At 40.6% G+C, this 23,875-nt stretch overlaps 1 protein-coding gene across 17 annotated transcripts in view; it reads left to right on the plus strand.

The window, feature by feature from the left end:
• Positions 1-2,411: 2,411 nt before the first annotated feature.
• Positions 2,412-23,875, plus strand: part of LOC131445807 (formin-binding protein 1) — a 56,541-nt gene continuing 35,077 nt past the window's right edge. For 13 of the 17 annotated variants that reach the window (XM_058616476.1, XM_058616477.1, XM_058616474.1 and 10 more), the window contains exons 1-2: positions 20,475-20,608; positions 21,736-21,851. In XM_058616476.1, the coding sequence (XP_058472459.1) occupies positions 20,552-20,608; positions 21,736-21,851 (173 nt within the window). In that variant the 5' untranslated portion in view covers positions 20,475-20,551. Of the gene's footprint in view, positions 2,699-19,517; positions 19,867-20,474; positions 20,609-21,735; positions 21,852-23,875 lie in introns of those variants that run through there. The other 4 variants (XM_058616491.1, XM_058616492.1, XM_058616480.1 and 1 more) reach the window with 3 other exon arrangements.

Consider the following 23,875-nt stretch of genomic DNA (forward strand, 5'->3'; position numbering starts at 1 on the left):
AGTGTCTAAAAATGTCAAAATCTCTTGGGTGTGTCAACACAAATGGAATCCACTGTGGCACCATTTTCACTTCCTCTTATTTAGCAAAAACAAACTACCCACAAAGATCGAAAGCTTGCTTGAAGAAAACAAGCCACAGAGTGATCCTCCTGACGACAGTAAGGAGAGATATCAAACGTAACTGTTAACGTTACATTTGTGTCATTTGTGATATTTATGACATCAGCACTTCTGCAGGGCGGCTCGAATAAAGCCTTCACCCTTGAGTGCTGTTTAATAAAGTGTAAACGTGCAGCTCAGCTGGTGAAAGTATGTTACCAGAAAATGACTTAAAGTGACCTTTCATAGTCTTACTTCAGTAAAGTCCTTAAGTATATGACATTTACTGTAGTATCAAAAGTAATTTTCTGATATAGAATGTACTTAAGTTTTAGAAGTAAAAGTATTAAAAAAGTGAGGAGTAATGATTGAGCCATGGAAGCTCAGTTGTAGGGCGAGTAGTTTAACTGAAGTGTAAAGCAGCTCATCAAGATTTGTCCAACTCTTTTATTCCTGATTTTATTTGGTAGTAACGAGTAACAAAGATAGTTAGAGTAAATGTAGTGGAGTAAAAGTAAAAGTTCCTAGAAATATAAATAACGAAGTTAAGTACAGATACGAGAAGTATCTGTACTTTGTTACACTGAATACAGAAAGTATAACACATCGATCAGCCTTCTTCAAATAAGCGACTTGAGTTAAGGCAGCAGAACAGACACATCCCTTCATCCCAACACTGATTCAACTAAAACGTCTGAAGCCCCAGGTGAAACTGAGGGAGTAGAGTGTATGGTAAAAAAATCTCCATCTGGAGAGTGTAAAAATCTCAATAGAGGTACATTTTAGATTTATTTCTCTGTTTTTGATGTTAATAGACTCATTTTGCATTATAAATGTGTTATTATTCTGATGGTTGCATATCAAACAAACACTTCTGTGAAAATATCATCATGAATATCTTTATTGCAATATCATGATGGAATATTGTGTGATCATTTCGAGCTCATGTTGCCCACAGTTGTTTTTTTTTTTCCAGTTTTCTTTTTCCAGGTCATTTGAGTTTGACACCTCTGGTGTAACATTATGATCTTGATCCAGGCGCTGATGATGACATGACCTTGTGCACCCTCTGTTGGTGAATCTAGACTTATTTTACAATGATCTGATGCGTCTTGTCTTTGTAGACACAAACCAAGCAGTCATTTCAACACTGTCAACTATGATTGGTTTTATTTGTGACTTATTATTGGGTATTATATAATTAACATATACTTGTAAGACAATACATTAGGAAAATATGTTTTTAACATTTTGGTAATGAGCATTGCTGACTCTCCTGTACAAATGTTTTCCCTTTGAATGACACCTTTACATCAGCTACATCCTAATATTAATGTTTCTTGCACTGAATTTGAGCTTTTATCTCTCAAGATTGATTTTATTTCTCTCCCCCTCTCTCTCACTCTCTCTCCCTCTCTGTTGTGTAAATGTTTAACCACTAGATGGCAGTGTTGTCTCACCAGTACTGACCGCAGCATTGCCCATGGACTGTAGTGTATTTTATCACAATAAAACATGGTGGTAACAGTGATTCAAGGCAACTATGGTGAAATACACTAAAACACTTAACAAGAACTTCACCTACAGAGGTGCTGTTTGAACCATGTGTCACTATGACGACTTGTATAGCAAAGTTGATTTTATTATTTACACTAGTGCTATATTTAGACACCAACCCACTTTTTGCCAAAAAAAGTGTATTTGTTTGGAACTCTGCATGGAGTTCATGACAACAGTATACATGAGCTGAGCTCCACGATGCTGCTGTAATAACTGCTATTAAAAACAAAATGGAACAGAATAGGAGAATATAAAGTGGGGTTGGTGCACTTAGTGCAGCACTGATCAAGTTTCTGAGAACTCAGCTTTTGCATAAAGAGTTGCAGTCAACCTGTGGTCACAGCCCATATCCTGTCATACTTATCTCTGCTGCTGTTTCACCAGCTTATTTGAACGGATTTGAAAGAGAAAGTAGGATTGGAGGTTGTTGGAGTCAAAGCCTGTGGGGCTGTTCAATGAAACATCTGCCATGGGTGGTGACCTTTATGAACCACCACCCTCCTCCTCCTCCTCCTCCTTCACCACCACCACTGCACTCTGTTCATCCAGCAGTTAAACCACACTGACAACGTGAGTGAGCAGATATTCTAGAGTAGAATAAAGTTGAGTAGAATTCAAACACCAACGACCCTTCTTTTGATTTTTCTGCCCGTGAACGCGCATTTGCAGCTGTCACTGAGTTGAGGCGGGTGCCCGCGCGCAGCTCTCTCTCTCTCTCTCTCTCTCTCTCGCGCTCTCTCTCTCTCTCTCTCTCCCTCGCGCTCTCTCTCCTCCTGAGTGAAGATTACGCTGCAGCAGCTCCTGGCCATCTTGTTATCAGGCAGCAGGATGAGACTCTGAAGAGAACCAACCGACGAGCTCCGAAGCGGGGGGTGCTTGTGCTTTCTATCTCGTCACTTCCATCGCCGACACCAGGCGAGCGACAACACCACAGGATCACCAACAATCACGTCCGTGGGCGCTGAAAACACCTCGTGCGAGTTGTGGATTATTCCGGGGACATCGTACTGGAACCATGAGCTGGGGGTCAGAGCTATGGGTGAGTCCCCCGTGCACTTGTAACCGTCTGTCCGCGGCGGTGTTGTTGTTCGGACACAGAGCACGAGCCAAGCGGCGCAGTGGGGTTTTTATTTTGCCGCTAATATGACGTTAATGTCGACGTTAGCCAACAGAGGGCTAATTTGCAGCGGTTATCGCCACCGTTTAATGTATTATGAATCTGTCTTTACGTGTGTTGACTTAATTCCACCGTATTATCAGTGTAATACGGTGTTTTAGCGTAAATTGGGGGTGTCTCTGAATATAGCTACGCAATTTTAGTTTACACTGCAAACCACGCTTTGCACATAAACATACATACAGTACACACACACACACACACCCCCTCAGTATATTCTAACGTAGCTGCTGCTGCCGCTGTGTTGGTGCAGTCAGTGTTATACATTCACGTTGCTCTGACGTTTGTCTTTGTAAACACCTGATAATAAACTATCTGGTACATTTACCAGGTAGTTTTTGTTTAATGTCGATTATAAGTACTTGTTTGGTCCAAAAAATGTTGAAAAAGGTTGATCGGTGTTTCCCTAACATGGAAAGTATGATGTTTTCAGAATTGCTTTGTCATAATTCAGCAAAGAAACGAGAGAATATTTACATTTTAAGAGGCTGAAACATCAGAAAACTCGAACCAAATAAGCCATTATAAATATAGTTGACGATTAATTTAGTTATCGATGAGTAAAAGATTAATCCAGTTGTTCTCAAACTTTTTATACCAAGTAACACGATTATCTCTCAAATAACGTTATGTTTAACTATGCAAGATTACGTATGAACAGTCATTCAACATTACAGATTGAAGTGGCTGCAACTTAATTGTTCTTTTAGTGACTATGCCAATTAATATTATGACACATAAAGTTAATCTTAACGTTCTTGTATTGTTAGAATATAGTTCAGTCGATAATATTGTCATGTAGTAATTCTCCATCATATTTCATTCTGTTGCACAGTGAATGCTGAAGTGACTCTTGATGTAAAAACAAACAAACAAATAAACAAACAAAAAACACATAAACACTTGACCAATAAACAAACAGCTCACTAATTTAACTTCAGATCAACACTAGGCCTGTTAAACATCACAATGAGAGAAATTAGGGATATGATTTTTTAAGAACTTTCATCTTCAGTTTCAAAATTAAGGATGAGCTGATATATCTGGTATCGGTATCGGTCCTGTACTGGCCAAACTTCCTGGATTGGATATCAGAAAGATAAAAATGTAAAAATTCGATACAGTCCAAAAATTCTATACATCACATGCTTCACTGTACACAGACTGTACAAAAAGGTAAATAAAAATCAGCAGCAGCATTTTAGCTGAGTCATGTTGTGGGCTGATTATTTCTTCTCCATGGGAGAAGAATATTTGTGACACAGTTGGAAAACGATGTCTTTAAAATTAGATGAGGGGTAAGTGGCTTTGTAGTTGAAAATAACTGTGTTGACAATTTCATGAATAGATTTGCAAAACTATTATTACAAAAGTTTTATTACAGTTATCTTGTACATATATTCCTTTAAATGAATGTCGTACCCCTGCAAATCATGGATCTACTTGCATCTTAAATATGGTCCTCTACAAATGTCCGAAAATATTAAATACCGCATGTTTCATTATGTTGAATTCACCAGACGTTATTACTCTGTGTGCAACACAAAGCAGGAGCCCAGTGACCTTACTGCAGCAAATTCCTGTGCCATGATATCACTTGGTTTTAATCCCCCTTACAGTAACTTTGAAGTGAACCTGAACTTGTAGTAACTCCACTGTAACAGTGGTTATTTCCTCCATATTCACCCATTTAATTATCCAAACTTACATGTTTGGTGAAGATGAAGATCACGGGAGTGTGTCAAACTATTTTTACAGCTTGATAATAAGCAGTTCGGGGGGGGGGGGGGGGGGGGGGGGGGGTAAGTGGAATTCCTGCTGTCAGGGTTTTGTTTCAGTGGCTCGTGTTGTCATTTTACTGTGGAAATGATGGACTGGGAAAACCTTCACTCAGCTGTCTGTGTGATGAGAGACAGACGATGGACACACGGGCAGCAGAGACGCTCGTGTTGAGGCAGGATTCACCGCACGATTTATAACAATAGAAACATACAGTATTTGTTTGAGTGTGTGTGTGAGTTAAATGACATGGAGTTGGCATTTGACTCTGCAGGAAGAGACACGTTTTATTTACTTAAGCTTGTGTTGCACCTATTTCATTACACTTGTATACAGCAAGCTACCCGGGCTGGGCAATAATTCAATAACAATATATACCACATTAAAATCCTCTACAGTATTTATCGATTTAATGTTTATGCACTGTCCAAACAAGACACCAAACACAGTTGCTATGGAGGTTTTGCCTCAAATTTGTTTGTTGTTTTGTTGTCTGTTTAGAACAACAATGAACTTATTTCCCTCTGGAGTAAAATTCAACCTTCCATCTGACATGATAGCACACAAATAATTAAAATGGACTGTGTTTTATCGCCCAGCCCTACAAGGAATACATTTTTTTTTTTACATGGGTTCAAATCTGTATGAAACAGACTCTGCACAAACCCCTGATCACAAGAGCACCTTTCTCTCTCTCTGATATTGCTCCGCTGCAAAGTCAATATTATGAGTTACATTTGTTTCTCCTCTAAGAGGGGCCTGGAGATAGTTGAATCAGTGATGTGTTTTCCTTTCTGAGAAAGAACAGGAGGGGGAGGCTCTGCCCTGAATTCTCCACTAATTTACCTGCTCCAAAGTTCACAGAAAAAGAAAAAAAACACCACATTCTTTGCATTTTCCCCCGTGTTGCCAGAGTAGTTTTACTTTACTACGGCAATGCTCGACTGGGAAACACTGCTGCCCAGGTAGTCATGCAAAGCGAACGTAGCCTCAAGGTACTTTACAGGCTTTCATGTATACTTTAGGTCTGGAAAACGTTTGCAAGTTTTTTAAACAGATCCTGAGCTTTTGCAGGGAATCTTGTATTACAACCAGATGCTGGCTTTCTCTCTTTCTCCCCCCCCTTGAATGGAATCCAGGCACTTGTTTCTTTAATCTGAGTCCCCTCTCTAGGCAGACGGAGCTGCTCAGCTGCACGACACTACAGGTGGCTGTTGCTACTGCTAGTGCTTTTTTTCTTGCTGCCATAACCCAGATCAAATAGAGAGTCATACATTAACACCAGCACTGTTAGTAGCACTGAAATTCAGAGAAAGAGCAGGATGTTTTTTAGGCACGGCTGTTTACCTCTTGTACCGCCAAAGTCTCTCAGTTCTTTTGTTTTTTTTCTGATTAGTCGCACTTGACGTCATGAAGCGCAACAACACAAAGAACAACAGAAGAAAGCACCATGGAGACCAGTGACAATGTCATGTTGGTTACACATTTAGTATATCTTCCTCTTTAGTACCCACTTTCGAAGTCAGCTTTCGATAACGTTGTGCCAAAAAAAAAGGTGCAGCATCAGTGTCAAGACTGCCAAAATTGAGTAGCAGTAGAAGAAAGTAAAGCATTCACCTGGGCCTCATGTTATCATCACTGCTGATCAGAGCCAGGAGCTGATGAAAATGTGAGTCCATTAGTCATTGACCCACGTTTGAATGTCTATTGTATAAAAATCAGTGGAAAGAGGTTTTTAGGGACGCAACAAATAACAATTTGCATTAATAATTAGGGGGGGTTCAAAATATTGATTTGGTGATATATTGTTGCCCTTCCTCGTACAAAACGCCAGGGCAAATATCAATATTCGTTCTAAAGTACAACAGTCAGTCCTTGTCAGTTTCATTAGCTGGCTGTCACGACTTGATGTCTAATCAATCAATGGGCAGAAGAGGGAGTTTACATGCCGAGATGCTCCATCCATATTGAATACATAGATTGTTTGCACTGTGGTCCCTGTGTTGTGAATGAGTAGAAATCTGCACTTTTAACGTTTTGTTTTTTCTTCAGTTAGACAGATAATGTGATATGATTGTCTTGCAATATATTGATTATCCCGTATTGTTGTATCATGATATTATTGGTATCATGGACCATGTGTTACATTGTGATACACACCCCTATTAATAATTAATCTACCCAAACCTTCATAATACAAAGACAAAGTTAATAATGTCTCCAGATGCATGTTTTTGCTGGTTAGTTTTATAAAGCACAAATAAGTAGCAAACACGTACCACTGACGAGTTTAAATCTTTTTAAATGATGAAAATTCAAAACTGTTCTGGATTCCTCTTATGTGACCTTTAGCGGTAAGATCCTTTTTTTTTTATTAACTTTGTCCAGTGTTTAAGATCACTCTTTATCGTGTATATCATGACAGATTAAGAATGAGACAGCAAACACTACACATTCATCATGCACTTCCTGTTGTTCTTCCTGTTGCCAACAGGAAAGTAAATGATGTTACTTCAAGATACATTTGACCGGTGTTTCTCAACCACACACACACACACACACACACAATGGCTGTGGTGAGTCAGTGCAAAGACGAGGTTGATGAGTTTGAGCTGAGCTCCGAATCGTACTGATTGAGGCTCGTTTGATTGGATGAATAAGGGCGAAGGCTATGAATGGAAAAGATAGTTCATATTCAGACAAACTAACAGAGTAAATAAATAATCAGAAATGAGTGTGGTGGACCTCTGTTGTTCAGGCTTTGTGAGTCATTGTGAGTAAAAAGGCCACATTCTGTTGAGTAGACTCCAAAATGTTGAATGCCTTTGGTGCAACATCATAGCACTGATTACAGTGCTCACTGTGTTCCTAAAGAAAGACCCCGGGGATGTTTGCTACCATGAAAATGATGACAATCACTGTCTCATCCTTGTGACTTGACCAACAACAACAGAAGTCTTAGAAAACATTGTGTTTGCAGAGCACCAAAATATCTGAGAGAGATTTGTTTTAATTTTTCTATGCAAGCAGAAGACAAACTGGCACACCACTAACGAAAGAGACATTTTGCACAGATGCAACCAGGAGGGAGGAAGTCGATTGTGGGGAAACATGTGACTGTTCCTCTGCGGAACAGAGGTTGAAAGAAACAAAAAAATGAAATTTTAAATGAGTGTTTGTGTTTGTGCCATTAACCATAGAGGCATTTCATTCAGAATAATCATTCTCAGTCATGTTGAATAGTCTGAAGTGTGAAGAATGATGGACTGCACGATCTCAGAGGTATTTCCTTTCAGGCCTCACATGTCAGAGCTATAGCTGGCAATGTAAGCAGCTAAGCTGCCTCTGACTCAAACACAGACACACTCATGGATTAAATTTCGCCAATCTATCACAGATAGAACTGAAAAGAACAGTTAAATTCCAGCATCTGGTGTTACTTTAAACACTGTGACTCCCACACCTTTGCACTGTGACACACCTTGAAAGTTTCACTTCATTTGTGCGAAAGATTTGGGAAGTGGACGCAAACGAGTTCACCTAAACTCTTCATATGAAGTACAATGTAAAACTGTCGTTTTCTCTTCCACACGTTATCGGTGAGGCAGCATGGATAAGGCCGACACTCTTCTCAAAATGCAGCTGCTGAAGGTGAGATGAACCGCAGAGTGGTCATGACATGGGTGGTCCGCTTGTTTGACGGCGCGTTACTTTGTTTATTCAGTGTCCGCTGAGGCGTAAGTATCTGTTAGGTCACCGGGGACAACTTTTCGAGGCATTCTTGTTGACACATGTCACTCTGGTGCCCATGGACCCTGATGTAATTGAGAAGGGAAAGTGATGTTGTCTGGAGACGCCTTGATAAACATCACTTGTTTTGTCTCATGTGTTTATGTGGTGCCAGTCTAGACTTTGCCAGGGGGGGCTCAGACAGAAAGGTTTAGTCAAAATCTTGTGCTCGTATTTGTGTGGATGTTTGGTTGCACTGATCTCCTGGTAGTGATATTTTACGTTTGATCCCGGTGTTTGACTGGGGTTCCCCCCCTTTTTCTTCTGTTGTTGTTGTTGTGTGTCTCATCTTGACTCAGACTCCCCCAGGGTTTGGCCTCATCCTCTGCTGCTCACTTGACATTAAGGCCACTTCCAGGGCTGAAACCTGAGCCACTTTGTTTCATTTTGTCTGGGTCAGTGGAGTGCTAAGACACTGACTGAACCCTCCTTTACTCACCAACACCCACCTGCTGACTCAAAGCACCCAAACGCCCACTTTCACTTTACCTCTTTCTTGGGCCCCCTTGTGATGATAAATAGAGATGAATAGTCCCCGACTACACCCTGGGGAGTAAGAAAGAAGGAAGCGGGAAAGAGGTGAAGTGATTCAAGTAGAAAAAATTTGCATATACATGTGTTAGATATGCAGATTCATACCAAATGATTTTTATTTTAAATCTGTTATATGTATGCCAACATACTGATGGGTGGTGTTTTCACTTTCTGATAATAAACCCTCCTCAATGTCAAAGGCTGTATGAATTTAACACTATTCACACTATTTTTTATCCGTGTAAAGTTGACTCAGTCCTTCCAAGCACAAACTGCTGCAGTCCCTAATTTTTGCTATAGCCATCGCTTCTTCTGTTATTTGTTAATTCAGCCTCTAATCAGTGCTGACAGTGGAAATGATATCACTGATGGGCCTCAGTCACATGAGCTCTGACATAGTGTCACCTAAGACCTCACAGCCCTCCACGCTCACCTCATTACTCCAACAGTGAACTACATACTGTTGTGTCATATGCTCTGCTGTCGTTTGTTTCCCTAATCTATAACACCAGTATGGAAGTAGACATGACCGCTTTTATCGGTTGGTTTATCAAAGTGGAAGATATTTTTGAAACTACTCCTGCTGTGTTCCTCATTCTGCGCAGAACTGTGTCGATGATTGTCAGTAAGTAGCTACATGTGCACAGCATGATGTATACATTTTGCACAAGTATTAGCTAAAAGCAAGGAAGTGGCATTAGAAATGTATTTTAGGGCTTAGCTGAAATGATATTCGGTATCGGTATATGTGGGCTATTGATTTTTTCTTCATTAACTTGCTGCTGGATGTCCTCCATTGTTGTCCTTTGTGTCACGTTCAATGTCGACGTTCATTACTACGCGGCCGTCAGGCACAGCTCACACTCGCCAACCAAGTAAAGGTATTGTTCTTAGTCAAAACACAAGCCTGACCCGAGACAAACTGCACCGTACTGTACCAAACCAAACCATACCGTGATGAAAATACAGGATTTGTTAGCCATGTGTTTTTAAAATGGCTGGTCATGGCTAGGTGGCTAGGTGTTAATAGATAGAAATGTGTTATAAAGGCTAGAAGTACAAATATCATTCTGATACAAAGTTATAATACAAGTTTACATGGTTTCAATATATGGTTGTGATATTAGTATCAGTGATGTAATCCTCCACAAGAGTTTTGCTTTCTCTGTGCCCCAAAGAGTAAAAGGATGGAAGGACAGCACAATTGTCTACTGTGGCTAGTTAGCAAACACATACACCCTATGTGTGTGTGTCAAAGTGCTAAAGATGCTAGCGTAAATGTTATTGTCTCTTTTATTTCACTTCCCCATCTGGCATCTTTTGGGATCATAAAGAGAGGGGGTGGATTCAGTGGGTTTGCTGTCTTTGTGACAGCAGTGGTCTGTTACTTTAGCTCCCTAAAATATACCAGATGTAGATAGACATGGGCAGTACTGTGTTAGGACATCTATGGTGCTTTCCCATGATACAGTTGTAGTATTTATTTATTTTTTTTCCTTTTTTTAGGGTTAGTACCTGGTACTTTTTTAGTACCTGGTACTTTTTTAGTACCAGCTCTGGTGAGGTTCCAAGATACTAAAATGTGACGTCCGACACAGGAATCAAATCTAACAATACTGAGCTGTAGATCAGTTACAAAGACTTCTGAAAACATGTGTTAACCCCCGACATTTAGCAAGGAATTTTCTAAATTCTCAATATTTAACAGGAGTCTGGTGTATTTAGCGATAGCACCGCCGAATGCCGGATCACTACCCGTTTAACCGTACTGTATTTCAGTGACTATGTCAGATGGAGTCTGTGCTCCGGTCATGCAGGAAGTAGTGAACAAATTCTAATTCAAACACTGATTCTAATGATTCAGTTCATCGTAAAGAACTGCTTGGCTTGTCACTAGTTTGTGCGTTTGTGTCACGTATAAAACGTGCAGCTGTGCTATGACGACCCCAGCCACATTGAAGAGGGACTATGAAGTAATGGAAAACCACGTGCCTGATACCAAACCAAGTAAAGTAGAGTCGAGCCGAGTCATGCCGTGCCACAGCTGTATAGTGGAAAAGAGCCATTAGCTGTTTCTCAATGGCTGCTAAATGTGAAACAAGTGTTAATTCATGCTAGACAGAAAGGGTGGAGGGTGATAGTATGGGAAAATAGTCTTGGCAGTAAATAATGATCCACAACTCCGTTTAGTGAGGCCTGGCTGCAAATTTAATATGTTTTCATGTCTTCTCTGAGTCAGTGCCACTGATAGAATCAACAAACAAAAGCCCACAGACTTATATTGTGATATACGATGATGGAATGTTACCAACCAACCAGCTGCTACTTCTGCAGCCTGTTGTTTTGCCATTACTTTATTAATGTAACACAATTAACACTATAAAAGGAGTTGATTTATGAAATTATTATTCTCTCAACAGTAAGATTTTGTAAGTATCAGACCATCTATGCCTTTATCTAACCTTGTGTGTCATATGACTGGTCCATGGTAAAAGTTAGGCCAGTTGAATTAGCTCCAGACGGATTATAACAATTACAATGGCAATGCAAACCATAAAGTCAACAGTGTGGGGATATTTTGTTATTTTTTCTTGTACAAAAAAAAGGTACAAACTGATAAAATCTGCCATCTTTACTCATATTTTTGAAATGACACAACTCACAAGCTGGCATGACCACCCAGATTTGAGCCAATTTTGATGAGTAGAATAGAAGTGAGTATACAGTACTTGTGTAGTCAAACTTCACTGACTGCGACTCACTTCGCCTAAAAAAAGAAAATATTGTAAATATTCTACCATCATCATAAAACCATTTGTTGTTTGTATATAGAGAGTAGATCCATGGTCTCAAGTCCTCAGAGAGCTGTTAAAATGTTAGCGTTTCACCCAGTAAAAAACCCCCAACAAAAAGCAGCCAAGAAACTGAAATAGCAAACTATGTGTGGCGTAAGAGATCTGACATAATATCCATAATCTCTAGAGCCTTATTCCCAGGAATTAAACATGTTTTTTTTATTATACAAAATCTTTTGTTTAGAGTTAGAGCTGCTGTTAGTGGAAAAACCAGAGTGAAAATGAGTGTTTCATGACTCTATATTAGGACAGCTGATGAGTCAGTGTTTGGTCAGTGATGTGGGTCTCTCATTCTCAGTGGTTTGACATTAAATCTATAAGAAACATACTAATACTTCTCAACACGATGAAGGTGCAGTTAGGCTGCGTGGTGGTTAATGAAACCCCCATCAGCAAACGTGTTCATGAGGTGACTTATGAACACGTTTGCTTCCGTTAAGAAGTTAGACAAAGGTTATCAAAAAGTAGACATGTAAGCAGTTGGTGTGATTCAGAGAAGGTTTACTTTACTATGAATTTGCCCATGAAGCAATTCTGACCACCATTTGTGCCGTCAAACACAATAGCAAGTACATATTTACAATTTCATCTCCCACAGAAGGCAGCAATACAACATTTCAGATGCCAGCTTTTCTAAAACACCAAATTAGAAGAAGGCAAAATTCGATCCCACGGTTAAAACAGTAACCCTGTACTTTCTTGACTTTCATAACCGTCATTTGACATGTTTCAGCAGTATCTGGGCAAACTAATTGAGCTAAATTGGGTGTATGAATGCAACAGGCAGACAAACATGGACTACAGCAAGCTGAATATGTAGTCTGAAACTCAAAAAAGAAATGGAATATGCAACGGTAGGCACATAGCCAGATGAACCCTGCAGTGGTCTTACTTGATCTTCAAGGGATTGATGGACTGATGTAATTTGAAGCCAAGTTATTACACTATACCCGTAGTGAGTAAAGAACCATTGCAGGAAGAGTTGGCTTACATGACAGTGACGAAAAGGTCCTCAGACGGATCTATTTATGAACTGAAACTGTAAGCAAGTCATACAGCTTGGTGCTAGTGCAAAACACAAATATCTAGTCTCTCATTTAAAACCATCATGTGTGCCAACGCACTTAATTATAAACTGTGCTGTGTGAATATTTTTTTGGGAATTCCAGTAGATCCAAGTCAGCTATGATTACGTTTGATGACTGACACCTATTGGCAAGGAAGTATAGTAATTATAAACGTACCATCTTGACCAACTACAGAGGAACATGTACTTACTATGGTGTTTAGTGGGAAATGTGTACATGAGACACATAATATGGCAGCACATAGCAGGAGTGCCTTTGCAAGAGAGTCACTGGAAACTTTTATAGTAGGCAGCTGAGCAGAGGTGTCATTTACAGTAACACTCTAGTCAATGGTAACTCACCTTTTGCCCCTCAACACATATCATGCCAAGTTTTAGTGTTTATTGAAAGACATTTTTTTTGCCTGACTGAAACTGGGAACAGGTTACGACAACTGATTCTTCAGTTTAATCTGATCTCATGACTGTGTCTCATTGGTGGGAAAAACTCAAATTAAGAGACAATCTTGTGCTTTGCAGTACTTTTCATACATGAAGTCTGGAAATGTCTAGATGTTTGGATAGGCAGAATGAGATTATCTGGGTCACATGCTTTCACAGCAGCGCCTGGGTTGAGTGTGCCAGGGGCAAGACTCTGACCCACCCGCTTGCTGTGAATTTCACAGAGATTACCGTCTTATCACATGGGCTCAAATTGACATTTTCTGGAAATTTGATTCGGGGGGTTGGCAGGGAAACTTCATCACTTGTATGGGTTGGGGTTGGTAAACTGGAGACCAAAGATATTTTAAGTTTAATTACACTTGCCATGCCAGCCTCTAGGATTCACTTCTCCACCAGTGTCCCACTTACTTTGTATATAGGTATCAACCTTGGGGGCTCAGAACTGGCTTAGTTATCACAGGTAAATCCGGATTGCGTAAAGTGGTTTACTGAATGAATCCTTGATGACATTCAGATATTAGATAGTAGATAGTTGTAGTACAGAAATTGTAGGTGTTTCTCATTGGGAAATGTTTTCCTTAATTTAAGGGAAAGTGTTACATAAGAATTAAAGCCTTATCCTTCTAAAAGAACAAAAACAGCTCAATGGGAACAATGGCGGATGTGTGTTTGCTGGCCTAGCAGGATTAATCCACACAACAGCCTATTGGGTGGCTAAGGCAGCTACAGGGGTGGTTTAGTAATCAGATTATTAACAGCGTCATTTAAATAGGCCCTGTGATGGTCAAAATATTTCTGTTCTCTTTTATTACACCTTGTGGTTTCCTGGATTCAGTGTGCTTCAAATGATGAACGTGTTCTTGGATTTGGCATAACCAGGATATATGAAGGACTTGTTCTGCCACTATACGATTTCCTTCTGAGATGGATTAACGTCATTTAAGGTTTTTTTTTCCCACCCCCTGCTTTGAATAACGTGACCATGTTGCGCAGAAAAAGTGAGTTTTTTGTTTTCCTGGACAGCGTTTGTTCTGTGAAAACAGAAAAGGATGAGCAAAAAGAGAAGCCGCTGAGCCCCTGTGAAGAGTATCTGCAGCTACTACTGCAGATGAAAATGACCAGTGATGTAAGTGAACAAAGAACAACAGTAATTCATAAGGTTATTTGGTTTTGCATAAACTATCATTAGTGAAACAACAAAGGCTGCGTGCACACAACATGTGCCGTGTGGAGGCTACAAATGAGACATGTAGAGAGTTCCCGCTGTGTAAATGATGAACTCGTTACATACTCAGCTCACTCCGAATTCATTCATTCGGAGTCTAGAGTAAAAAAAGAGTGTTTGATGTAAATCAATCACTTTTCCAGTTATTGTGACTCACAACTGAGAGGCGGCAATTTCCGGTTGCTTAACTGCCATGAGGAGGGTTTTTACTGGTGACTAACACAGTCACTCCTCACAACTCTTTCAAGTGCCATGGACGGAGCAGGAAGGGTTGCATAGCGACCAGGGGGCTAACACACACGGAGAAGAAACGTTAAAAGAAGACATGAGTGCAATACACGCGTACACAACACACAACACACAATCTTAAATGTCACAGGCAGAGCAGAGGCCTTGTTTCTATAAATATCTATATGGCATGCAGACAAGAGCTCCTACACCTAAGGTCACACAGTGTCCCACACAGCTGTTCATATTCTGCAGAGTGTGTTAGTGAGTCTGTTCATTAGAAACACGTGTGTGTGTGTGTGTGTGTGTGTGTGTGTGTGTGCTAATAAATAACACGACTGGAGTTCACTTAAATTACTTATGTTTATTTTTCACATCAATTTCAACATCAATTTATCTGTGATAAGCCAATATAAGATTTGGTCTACTTGACCTTGAATAACCTGAACTACAAAATGTGTGGGCAGCTCATGAGCGCATCATCATCATCATCATCATCATCAGTCTTTGTTTATGTGTGTGCACACGTGTTTTAATGTGTGTGAGTCCACTTTCTCTTTTCCTGGGACTCGCCTCTGACACAGAGGTTACACCAGGCTATGGCGCCCTTGTTTTCCGCCCCTGTCTTCTTGGACAAAGCCCGTGGTGTGTCTGAGAGAGGGCTTGGCATCTCCCCCAAATATTTGTTCTTGCTGCCTAACACCCACTGTTGCGAGATACAGTGAAGCAGTGCCTTGATCAACTCAAGCACGACAGTAGTTCTGCTTTACTGAACACAGAGTTTAAAGCCTCAGATAACTTAACGTGCTGAGAGGGCAACTCCTGAACATTAGACAGTTTACATCAAATGTTGAGCGAGATATTTTGTAGTATCTAAAGTGTTGCTAGCATTAGAGATTCATAACATACTGTACATCACTCAGTAGAGTAGGATGGAATAATCACTCCCTAAATGGGAAATCACTGACAACAGGAGGAAGCTCCTACAGCTTTTAACTCAATCTGTCAACCTGATCAGGATTTCTTTATTTACAAAATTACCCGCAGGTGAGAACATGCACTCAGAGCACACAGTTATCCCTGGGCACACAGACATTTTCTGAGCCAGCTTACAGAGAATTGCGGTCAGTGGATGCTGCTCCATGTCTCTCTATCTGCAAAGAGGAGACTCCCTCATGCTTGCATCTCCAAGATGCTGACGCTGCTGCGACTGCCTTTGCCAAAGTCACTCAGTTTGTACAGGTCCCTCTTTTGCATTCAGTATCATATGATGTAGGAAACCTTCCCTCTGCTGGATCCTAAGGGGTTCTACTTTATTATGGTCTTTGAGACTGCAGCATGCATTTCCGAACAGGTCATTGCAGCTCAACTTTACACCCCACATTCGAAAATAATAGTCTTAGTCTCATCTCAACACTCTCTTATCTCAAACAATCAGATACGTGCTCCATGTGGTGTTTCTGTGCTCTGAAAACCAAGTCATGGAAACAGAGTGTGCTCTTCTACTGAGCTGTTTGCCAGGGTTTAGATGTTTTCAGATGTTTTCAGAAAAAGCACATATACCCCTCTCCCAACAGAGCCAAGTGTCTTTGCCTCTTGCTCAACATATTGAAGAGGACAAAAAACAAGGACATCTTTAGTCCTGTTGCCTCATTGTCCTCCCTCCTACAGAACATCTGTCCCCAACGCCTCTGTGGATTAACCCCAACTGTAGCGTGACACCCTCTTTTATTTATCTCAGCAGGTTTCCTGTCAGGAGCAAGATTTCAAATAGTCAATCACCACTGATGCAATATGAAAGTTTGAAAAGCAGTAAAACTTTGGACAAGCAGATTTTTTTGTATTTAAATGCTTGTTTATTAACAGATACATTAATCAGATTATGTATACATCTATACAAGTGATATGCTTTCAGTATATACCTTTATTCTTCTTTATATAACAATCCCCAGATTTTATACATACACTTCTAATCCGATGTGTATGTGCATACAGGTGGTTCCATGTGATGCCTAACTCACATCTGCATTTACATCTCATTTTAAACACACATAAGTCAGTACTTTCCTTTGCTGTTTCCTCTGTGGTCAACCAAAGAAACAGCTCACTTCTATCTCATCTGTTTTAAATGACGTATTGATTTTTGCCTGGGACCATCACAGCAGAGGAAGTGAAGCTGTAATAAACATTAAACATCCCCTGGAATATTTGTTTTGAGGGTCTAAAACAACTTTTTTCAGTATTATTATCTTGCTTTATAGCTTTAAATGAGTGCTTCATTTTTTGCTCTCTGCCTTCCTTCATCACAAATCAACACTTTCTGAGGTTGATTTACTAAAGTACTATAGAGCTACTCAAGACACCCTCTCTAAATCAATTTCATCATCCTTAGGTATTTGCTGAAAGATCATTCTCCGTAATCATTTCCTTACTGCAGCAGCTCCTGTTGAGATCGAAGGCGTGTTGTTGCTCTCTACTGCTCCCTGTGGTAGAAAGGAGAACAGCAAGCCAGAAAACAATTGACCTGCTTTAACTGTTGATGCTGTATGTTGACACATAAATTATTTTTAAGGGGGTGTTGTTTTTGTCCCCATTATTGTCCACATATGAGGAAGTAAACATGCAATAAGAGTTGAATGTAATGAAGCTTCATTATGTTGGAAAATAGGATAAACGGGAAATTTGGATTACACTGGATTACATGCTGCACACTTTTCCTATGATTCTCTCATGTTTTGGAAGGAAATCTGAATCCATCTGGGGATGGCAGACCCCATCTCTGCCAATTAAGAGCTTCTTTTTGTGTATGATTGGATATAATGAAAATGAACAGGATTAAAGCTGTGATCTCATGTTGCCTTGTGCTTATTATAGTTAAATTGTTGTTCTGTGAAGCTTTCTTTTGGCCAGTTTTCAATATTTGAGGATCAGGAATGTGCTTAATTAAATAGAAGTGGATGATCTGTTTGTTTAGGTTCAGGAAAAGCCATAATTCACTGTTGCAACCTGAAAGTAAGACCAGGGCATTGGTCTCTCTGTGTTAGAGAAAAAAAACCTGTCTGTGCTGTAGGATGCAGGTTACTGGGCTGTATAGTATGTGTACAATCTGGAGTGGTAGCTAAATAATGTGCATTTGTTCAGATTAACTGGCAGTGGAACACATTAAAGTGTACCATAATCCCCATCAGCAGTTCGGAAGGGTCGAAGGTCAGGAGGCTGAGCCTCAAACAAGCGTGTATTTGTTGTTGTACTGCACATGAACATGCTCAGTAACCGTTTGGCATCTCCTTTGGTCTCAGTGTTTCCCGTTTCCCGGATAATAAAAAATATTTAGCCGAGTGGACGTATTTATTTTTCTACATGTGTTTCCACAGCAGTACACATGTTACAGTGAGTGGGGCTGTGTCCTGAAATAACAAGCAGAGTGGGGCGGGTTCATCTTCCACTCATCCCCTCCTGCAGGAACAAGGTCAAGTGTCAGAGGCCCCAGATGACAGAATGGAAGTCAGAGCAGGAGCAGGAATTATTACTCTTTTTTTTTTTTGTACAAGAGGAAGAGGTTTTTATGATAAATCATGAGCAGATTTCACTTAAAATGTTGCAACTTTTCAGTCTAGATAACTGATACTGTATCATTTACATGCAGGGCACACATGATAACATGTGTAATAGTTTTTTTTAAATCAATCTCATGGCACTGAAAACTCTCGAACTGGTACCTCAAACGCAAGGTTAGTGGTTCAAGTCCTGGTTTGACTTGGGCATGTTCGCTCTTTGTTTTGTCTTCGTTCCTGTCACAGATCAAAGATGTGCAGATTGGTGTTAGATTAATTTTAGAATAGAAAATGACTGTTTAAGACTAGTTGTTTTGTCTCTGTATGTTGTTGACCCTGGGATGGACTAGTGGCTTGTCCCAGGCGTACCCTCCCTCTTGTTTAACGTCAGCTGGGATTGGTTGCAGCTCCTCCAATGACCCCTTAAGGACAAGTGGTTTCGGTCATGGATGAGTGGATGAAAATGACATCTGCCCTTGACATCCTGCTGCTTTATAGATTCCACTGGAGGAACAACGGACAAAAAAGCAGTAAAATGAGAAATGTGTTGTTTTTGTTGGCACAATTGCTAGTAGAAATGTTGAAGAACTGCATCATTGCATTTGAATGAAATGCTTTAAAATATCTTACAATATATAAAAGATAACATTACATGTCATTTAAAAAAAACAACTTAAAAGAATAATAATAAACAGTGTATATAATATAAACATTTACATATACATGTACAGGCTGGATCGGCTCAGACGACAGGAGTGTCTGACACACTTTCGAGATAATGTCTTGTTTTCTTTGGTATCTCCCTCCCTCTGCTTTATAATTTATTAATCTGCGCTCTTTCTTTCTTGTTGCTGGGGAAATGCCATGAATTTTCCATTTCACTCGAGCAGCTGCGTCCTCTGTCCTGTCTGACATTCGCAAATATTCATAGACTCAGTGACTCGTCACATTTCTGGTCGTAGCCTTTACGCTTACGTTGTATTTTCTATACATTTATCACATTTAGAATATGGTAGAGTGAAGCTGAGTTTTAGGAAACCCCTGCAGCACATGCTAGGCCCCCACCTCCTCCCATGTAATCCCGCCTCTCATTTCTAGTCCTTTCAAGCCCCCCTCTCTCTGTTTTTCCACTCCCCCTCTCTCTCACTATCCACCCATCCCACTTATTCCACCTTACGCCTGATGGAGCATTAAGCTGTGGGCAGCGGTGGCCTCAGATTCAGAGTGGTGTGTTTGTGCACCAGCGCTGCATCGGTTCCTCCCCTGCTCTCTGGAATTCTAACTTCGTCCAGACATTTGGGAATTGCTTCCTACAACTGTACAGTTTCTTTGTCAGCGTGTGGGAGTGGGATCAGCGGATCATTGTCCTCTCTCACTAAACTGCACTTGCTGCACTTTGGACACCTGGGAAATGGTCCCGTGGACGACGCTTGCTTTGACCTAACCACAGCCAGTGTGTGGCCTTGGACGGCACGGATTATATGGACATTTATTGGCGTTGCACACTGGATAAGATGGTGCCCCTGCATAAAAGGGTAATCTGAGTTATGTGTGTGTGTGTGGAGGAGAGGGGAGGGGTTCATGTGTGTGATGTGGCCGCAGTGCCGTGTGCCTATTGTTGTGCGTTTTCTTCTCAGAGCGGCCACACTCTATTGATTATGACGTAAATTCTGTTGGATGACTTTAATTTCCACGTGGGTCTGAGAGGAAGCTTGTTGGAAAAACAAAGAAACGGCAGAGACAGATAAATGTGACGAGACTAAGGAGGCGCCTTGTTGTTTCAGTAAAATGTCTGAAGTGTTAAGTATTATCTCGTCATTCTTCTGTTGAGTTGCTTGTTGATGAGTGATTGCTCATTGAAACTGACAAACAATGCAGACTGGAAGCCCCCTCCCCACTCAAGGCACTCTCTATTGTTTTTCTTGAGTGCTTCAATCGGGAGTTGTTTCATTTGTAAACGCAGTATCAAGGGCTCTTCCTCTCTGAGTGTCCACTAGACAAAGGTATAGTTTGTTTCATTTTAGCTTGACCTTATTTTTACAGAAAAAAAAAAAACTGTTAGGCTGTAGGTGAACCTTTCATCGCCTCAACCACTTCCTGTGACTTTGATATGACGTTGCCTTTGATGACAAAGACAGGCATACAGTGCAAAGTTTGCATAGACACTTTGCAGTCAGTTGTTTCACAAGCTAAGTGTCTTATCAAAGGATCTATTTGCTCATGAAGAACCCTGACATGGTAGAAGAGACGATGGGGAAGTGTTGGAGCGCCACCAAGGTCATTTTTAACTTTATGGTTCATGTTAAAAAAAAATGATACCTGCTGTGAGTTTGTGTAGAAGTAACGACATGATTGTCAGTAAATCTTAGCACGTGTGTGTGTGTGTGTGTGTGTGTGTGCGTTTCGAGTAAGCGATATTCCAGGTGAAGTTGTTTTTTTGTCTGAAGTGATGAAATTCAAAACATGACCTCAGCCGACTAGTGGCTCACTTTTTCCTCACATGTCATGAAGAAATCATAAATAACGAGTTCAGCTTCAACAGCTGTGTTTGGTTATCAGAGATGTAGGCTGTGTAGGCCCCTCACTGTTTCCTCACTGTTGAGATTCTACTTGTACTGATGTGTGGGGCAAATGGGGGCGTATTTCTAACATAATACCAGATAATACTACTTTCTCTTTCTGTGTCTTACCGTATATAACATAATATGTGTTGAATGTTGCAGTAGGTCATGAAATAGGGCATCCTCTCAGCTTTAAAACATGTTAAGGAAATGTTTGGCTTGGCAATAATTCGATAATATATATCATAATACCAGTATTACTGAGGAGACATAACACACTATCTCTCTTTTAATCAAAGTAATGTTTGTTTGTCCTTTAGTCACATAATTGTCCAACAGTTCGCCTGACAGGCTTTAAACTTGGCAGGTGAATTATTAAAGAGCACCAGTGCATTTCTCATCGAGAGATATCGGTAGAAATGTGACCTAAATGCCCCGCCCCCCCCCCGTGTCTTTAATCTTTGTTTATCAAACGCTTGCATATCAAAGTCAGAGCCATTTTTAAGACTTTGCGAGAGAGATAAATCGGTAGAAATGTGACAGATAATTCCCCAAGGCTGTGATTATGACAACACCTCGTGTTGTCAGGCTCGCCATCTTTGACGGAGTTCAATGTTAATGTCTGAGGTTCCGCCAAGAGAGTGGGTCAGAAGCCTTTTGTTTGATCAGTGACCGTGAATAAACACAACGACATACATGTCTCTGTGCCTGATTACGTCTGCTGATTATCTCCACGTCTAATGAGGCGCGGCATTTAACCTATTGATATAGAATGTAAATGATAGATTGCCGTTTCCCTCGTACTTGAGTGATTCAATCATTATGTCTTTCTCTTCTGTACAGGATCAGTTTGACAACTTGGAGAAGCATACACAGTGGGGGATCGAATTTGTGGAGAAGTACACCAAATTTGTCAAGGAGAGATCGGAGATCGAAACCAGCTATGCAAAACAAATTAGGTAAGTGCTCACCGTGATTATGTCTGGGTTTGCGTTACTGTTATTAGGGTGTCTGTTTCCCATCCATCTGGATGTAGATAAAGAACCCCCACCAAACGCTCAACAGCAGGATTTGACCTACTCAAGTGTCCTTGAAACAAGAGAGAGAGGATCCTCACCAGCTCATTATGTAGCTGACTGCGACCTCTGACCTCCCTCTGGAGAGGAAACCAGAGCGGAAATTCCCCCATGGGATGTAGTATGTTGAGATTTGTATTATAAAAGAAAAAATCGTATGAGCTCTGTTGGTGTTTTAGAGTGAAGAACATTTTTCAGAGCCACTAGCATAGCCGTCAGCATTAATGTTGGATCAATGGGATCATCTGAGTGATTGATAAGTAACAGAACAGCGTGCTTGAATTGGACCGTAGAATTATGAACGCTAGAAATAGATTTGATGAAGGAAGACAAACAAGCAGAAGAGGAAGAAGAGGACTGAAACCCTTCCGTCCTTCTTTCTGTCTTCCTCTCTCGTGCATGTGTGCTGTCTGGATTTGGCCACAGACAAGAGGAAGTCAGGTTGTGGGGGTGGAGCTTGTGTTTCCATGGAGACTAGAAGGTATCAGCATTGTCAAGCCCAGGTCTGACCCAGATTTCTTTTTTCCCTCCAACCACAAGTGTCGGCTCCACCCCCTCCAGTTCTCTTTGCACATGCTCTGCTTTGACGCAGTCACAGATTATTATTTTTTTTTCTTATGAGGAGTGATGTGAGCAGGAGCAGTCGAGCACAGAGAGGATCCACTCCCTCAGGCCTTCTGCATCCTAACACAGCAGGATATAGCAACAAATTCCAGAGTCCTTTTCTGTAAAGAGGCCACTGCAATATGGCTAATGCTCTAAGTATTGACCCCAACCCCCCGTTTCATAGCGCCCCCCACTCCTCTTTTTGAGAATTAAGTCTGCTTGAGATAATAGGACTAGTCATCTTGTTTACATGCATCCATTAGTCGTCTACCTCTGCATCCACGAACCTTTTCATTTAAGCATTTAGCAGCCATACTGTATATCAACCAGAAATACATGTAGCCCTACTCTATTGGGGTGGGAATCGCCCATCGAGACACCACGATACAATATCATTTTTTTACCTTTTTTTAATAGTAATACACAAAAAAGTTTAATGTTTATTTGTAACATCAGTTAAACAAAAAGATATATGCTTGAAAAAAAAAAATATTGCGGTGTCTCAAAAGGGATATTTTGCTCACGTGTTGGCTTCCTCTTCGCCATGCTGCATGCCGATTGGCTCTTTTACACAGATGAACTTCTTAGGTGGCAAAACTTGATATCAAATGACAACACATTTGCAGTATTAGCTGATACAGAGGAAGTCTGATACCCAGCGGTTCTCAAACTTGTTATACCAAGTACCACCTGTGGTGTACCAAATACTGAGCTCTCAAAGTAACACAACTTTAAAATACAAAGTCAGCTACGGCGGCAGATTTATTCCCAAATAAGACAATTTGCTGTCTCATCATCCTCCTCTTCCTCACAAAGACTTCAGACACGGGGATAGCGGAATTAGATTAAGATGGAGCAAGAGATGTAGTGACTCTTAATTATTATTATAGGTCATAATTCCTCAGCTCCACTCCAATCCATACCCTGGTATATACACAATAGAACAGTCTCTCCAAGTTTTTCCTCTAAGTGTCACCAGAGGAGGCTCGCGTACAACTGGTGGTACACGTACCACAGTTTGAGCACCAAGACAATGCCGCCATGATTACATTACTTAAAAGTAACGTCATTTGTTGTTTTGATTCTTGTATTTGAACACAGGATTGAATTAGTCAGATTCTGCTTACACTGTGTTTAACAAAAGGAGAGGAACATCATCATCTTGTCATGAGAGGTTGGCTTTTATTGAACTTGAGGCCCCACAGATGGTGCGGATGTTTTCAGTCATTCTGCACACACAGGTCAGCCACTGCACTGTCTGGTTGACTCACACACACAAACACACACACACACATTAGTAC

The sequence above is a fragment of the Solea solea genome, chromosome 19, assembly GCF_958295425.1.
Source record: "Solea solea chromosome 19, fSolSol10.1, whole genome shotgun sequence".
Lineage (NCBI taxonomy): Eukaryota > Metazoa > Chordata > Actinopteri > Pleuronectiformes > Soleidae > Solea > Solea solea.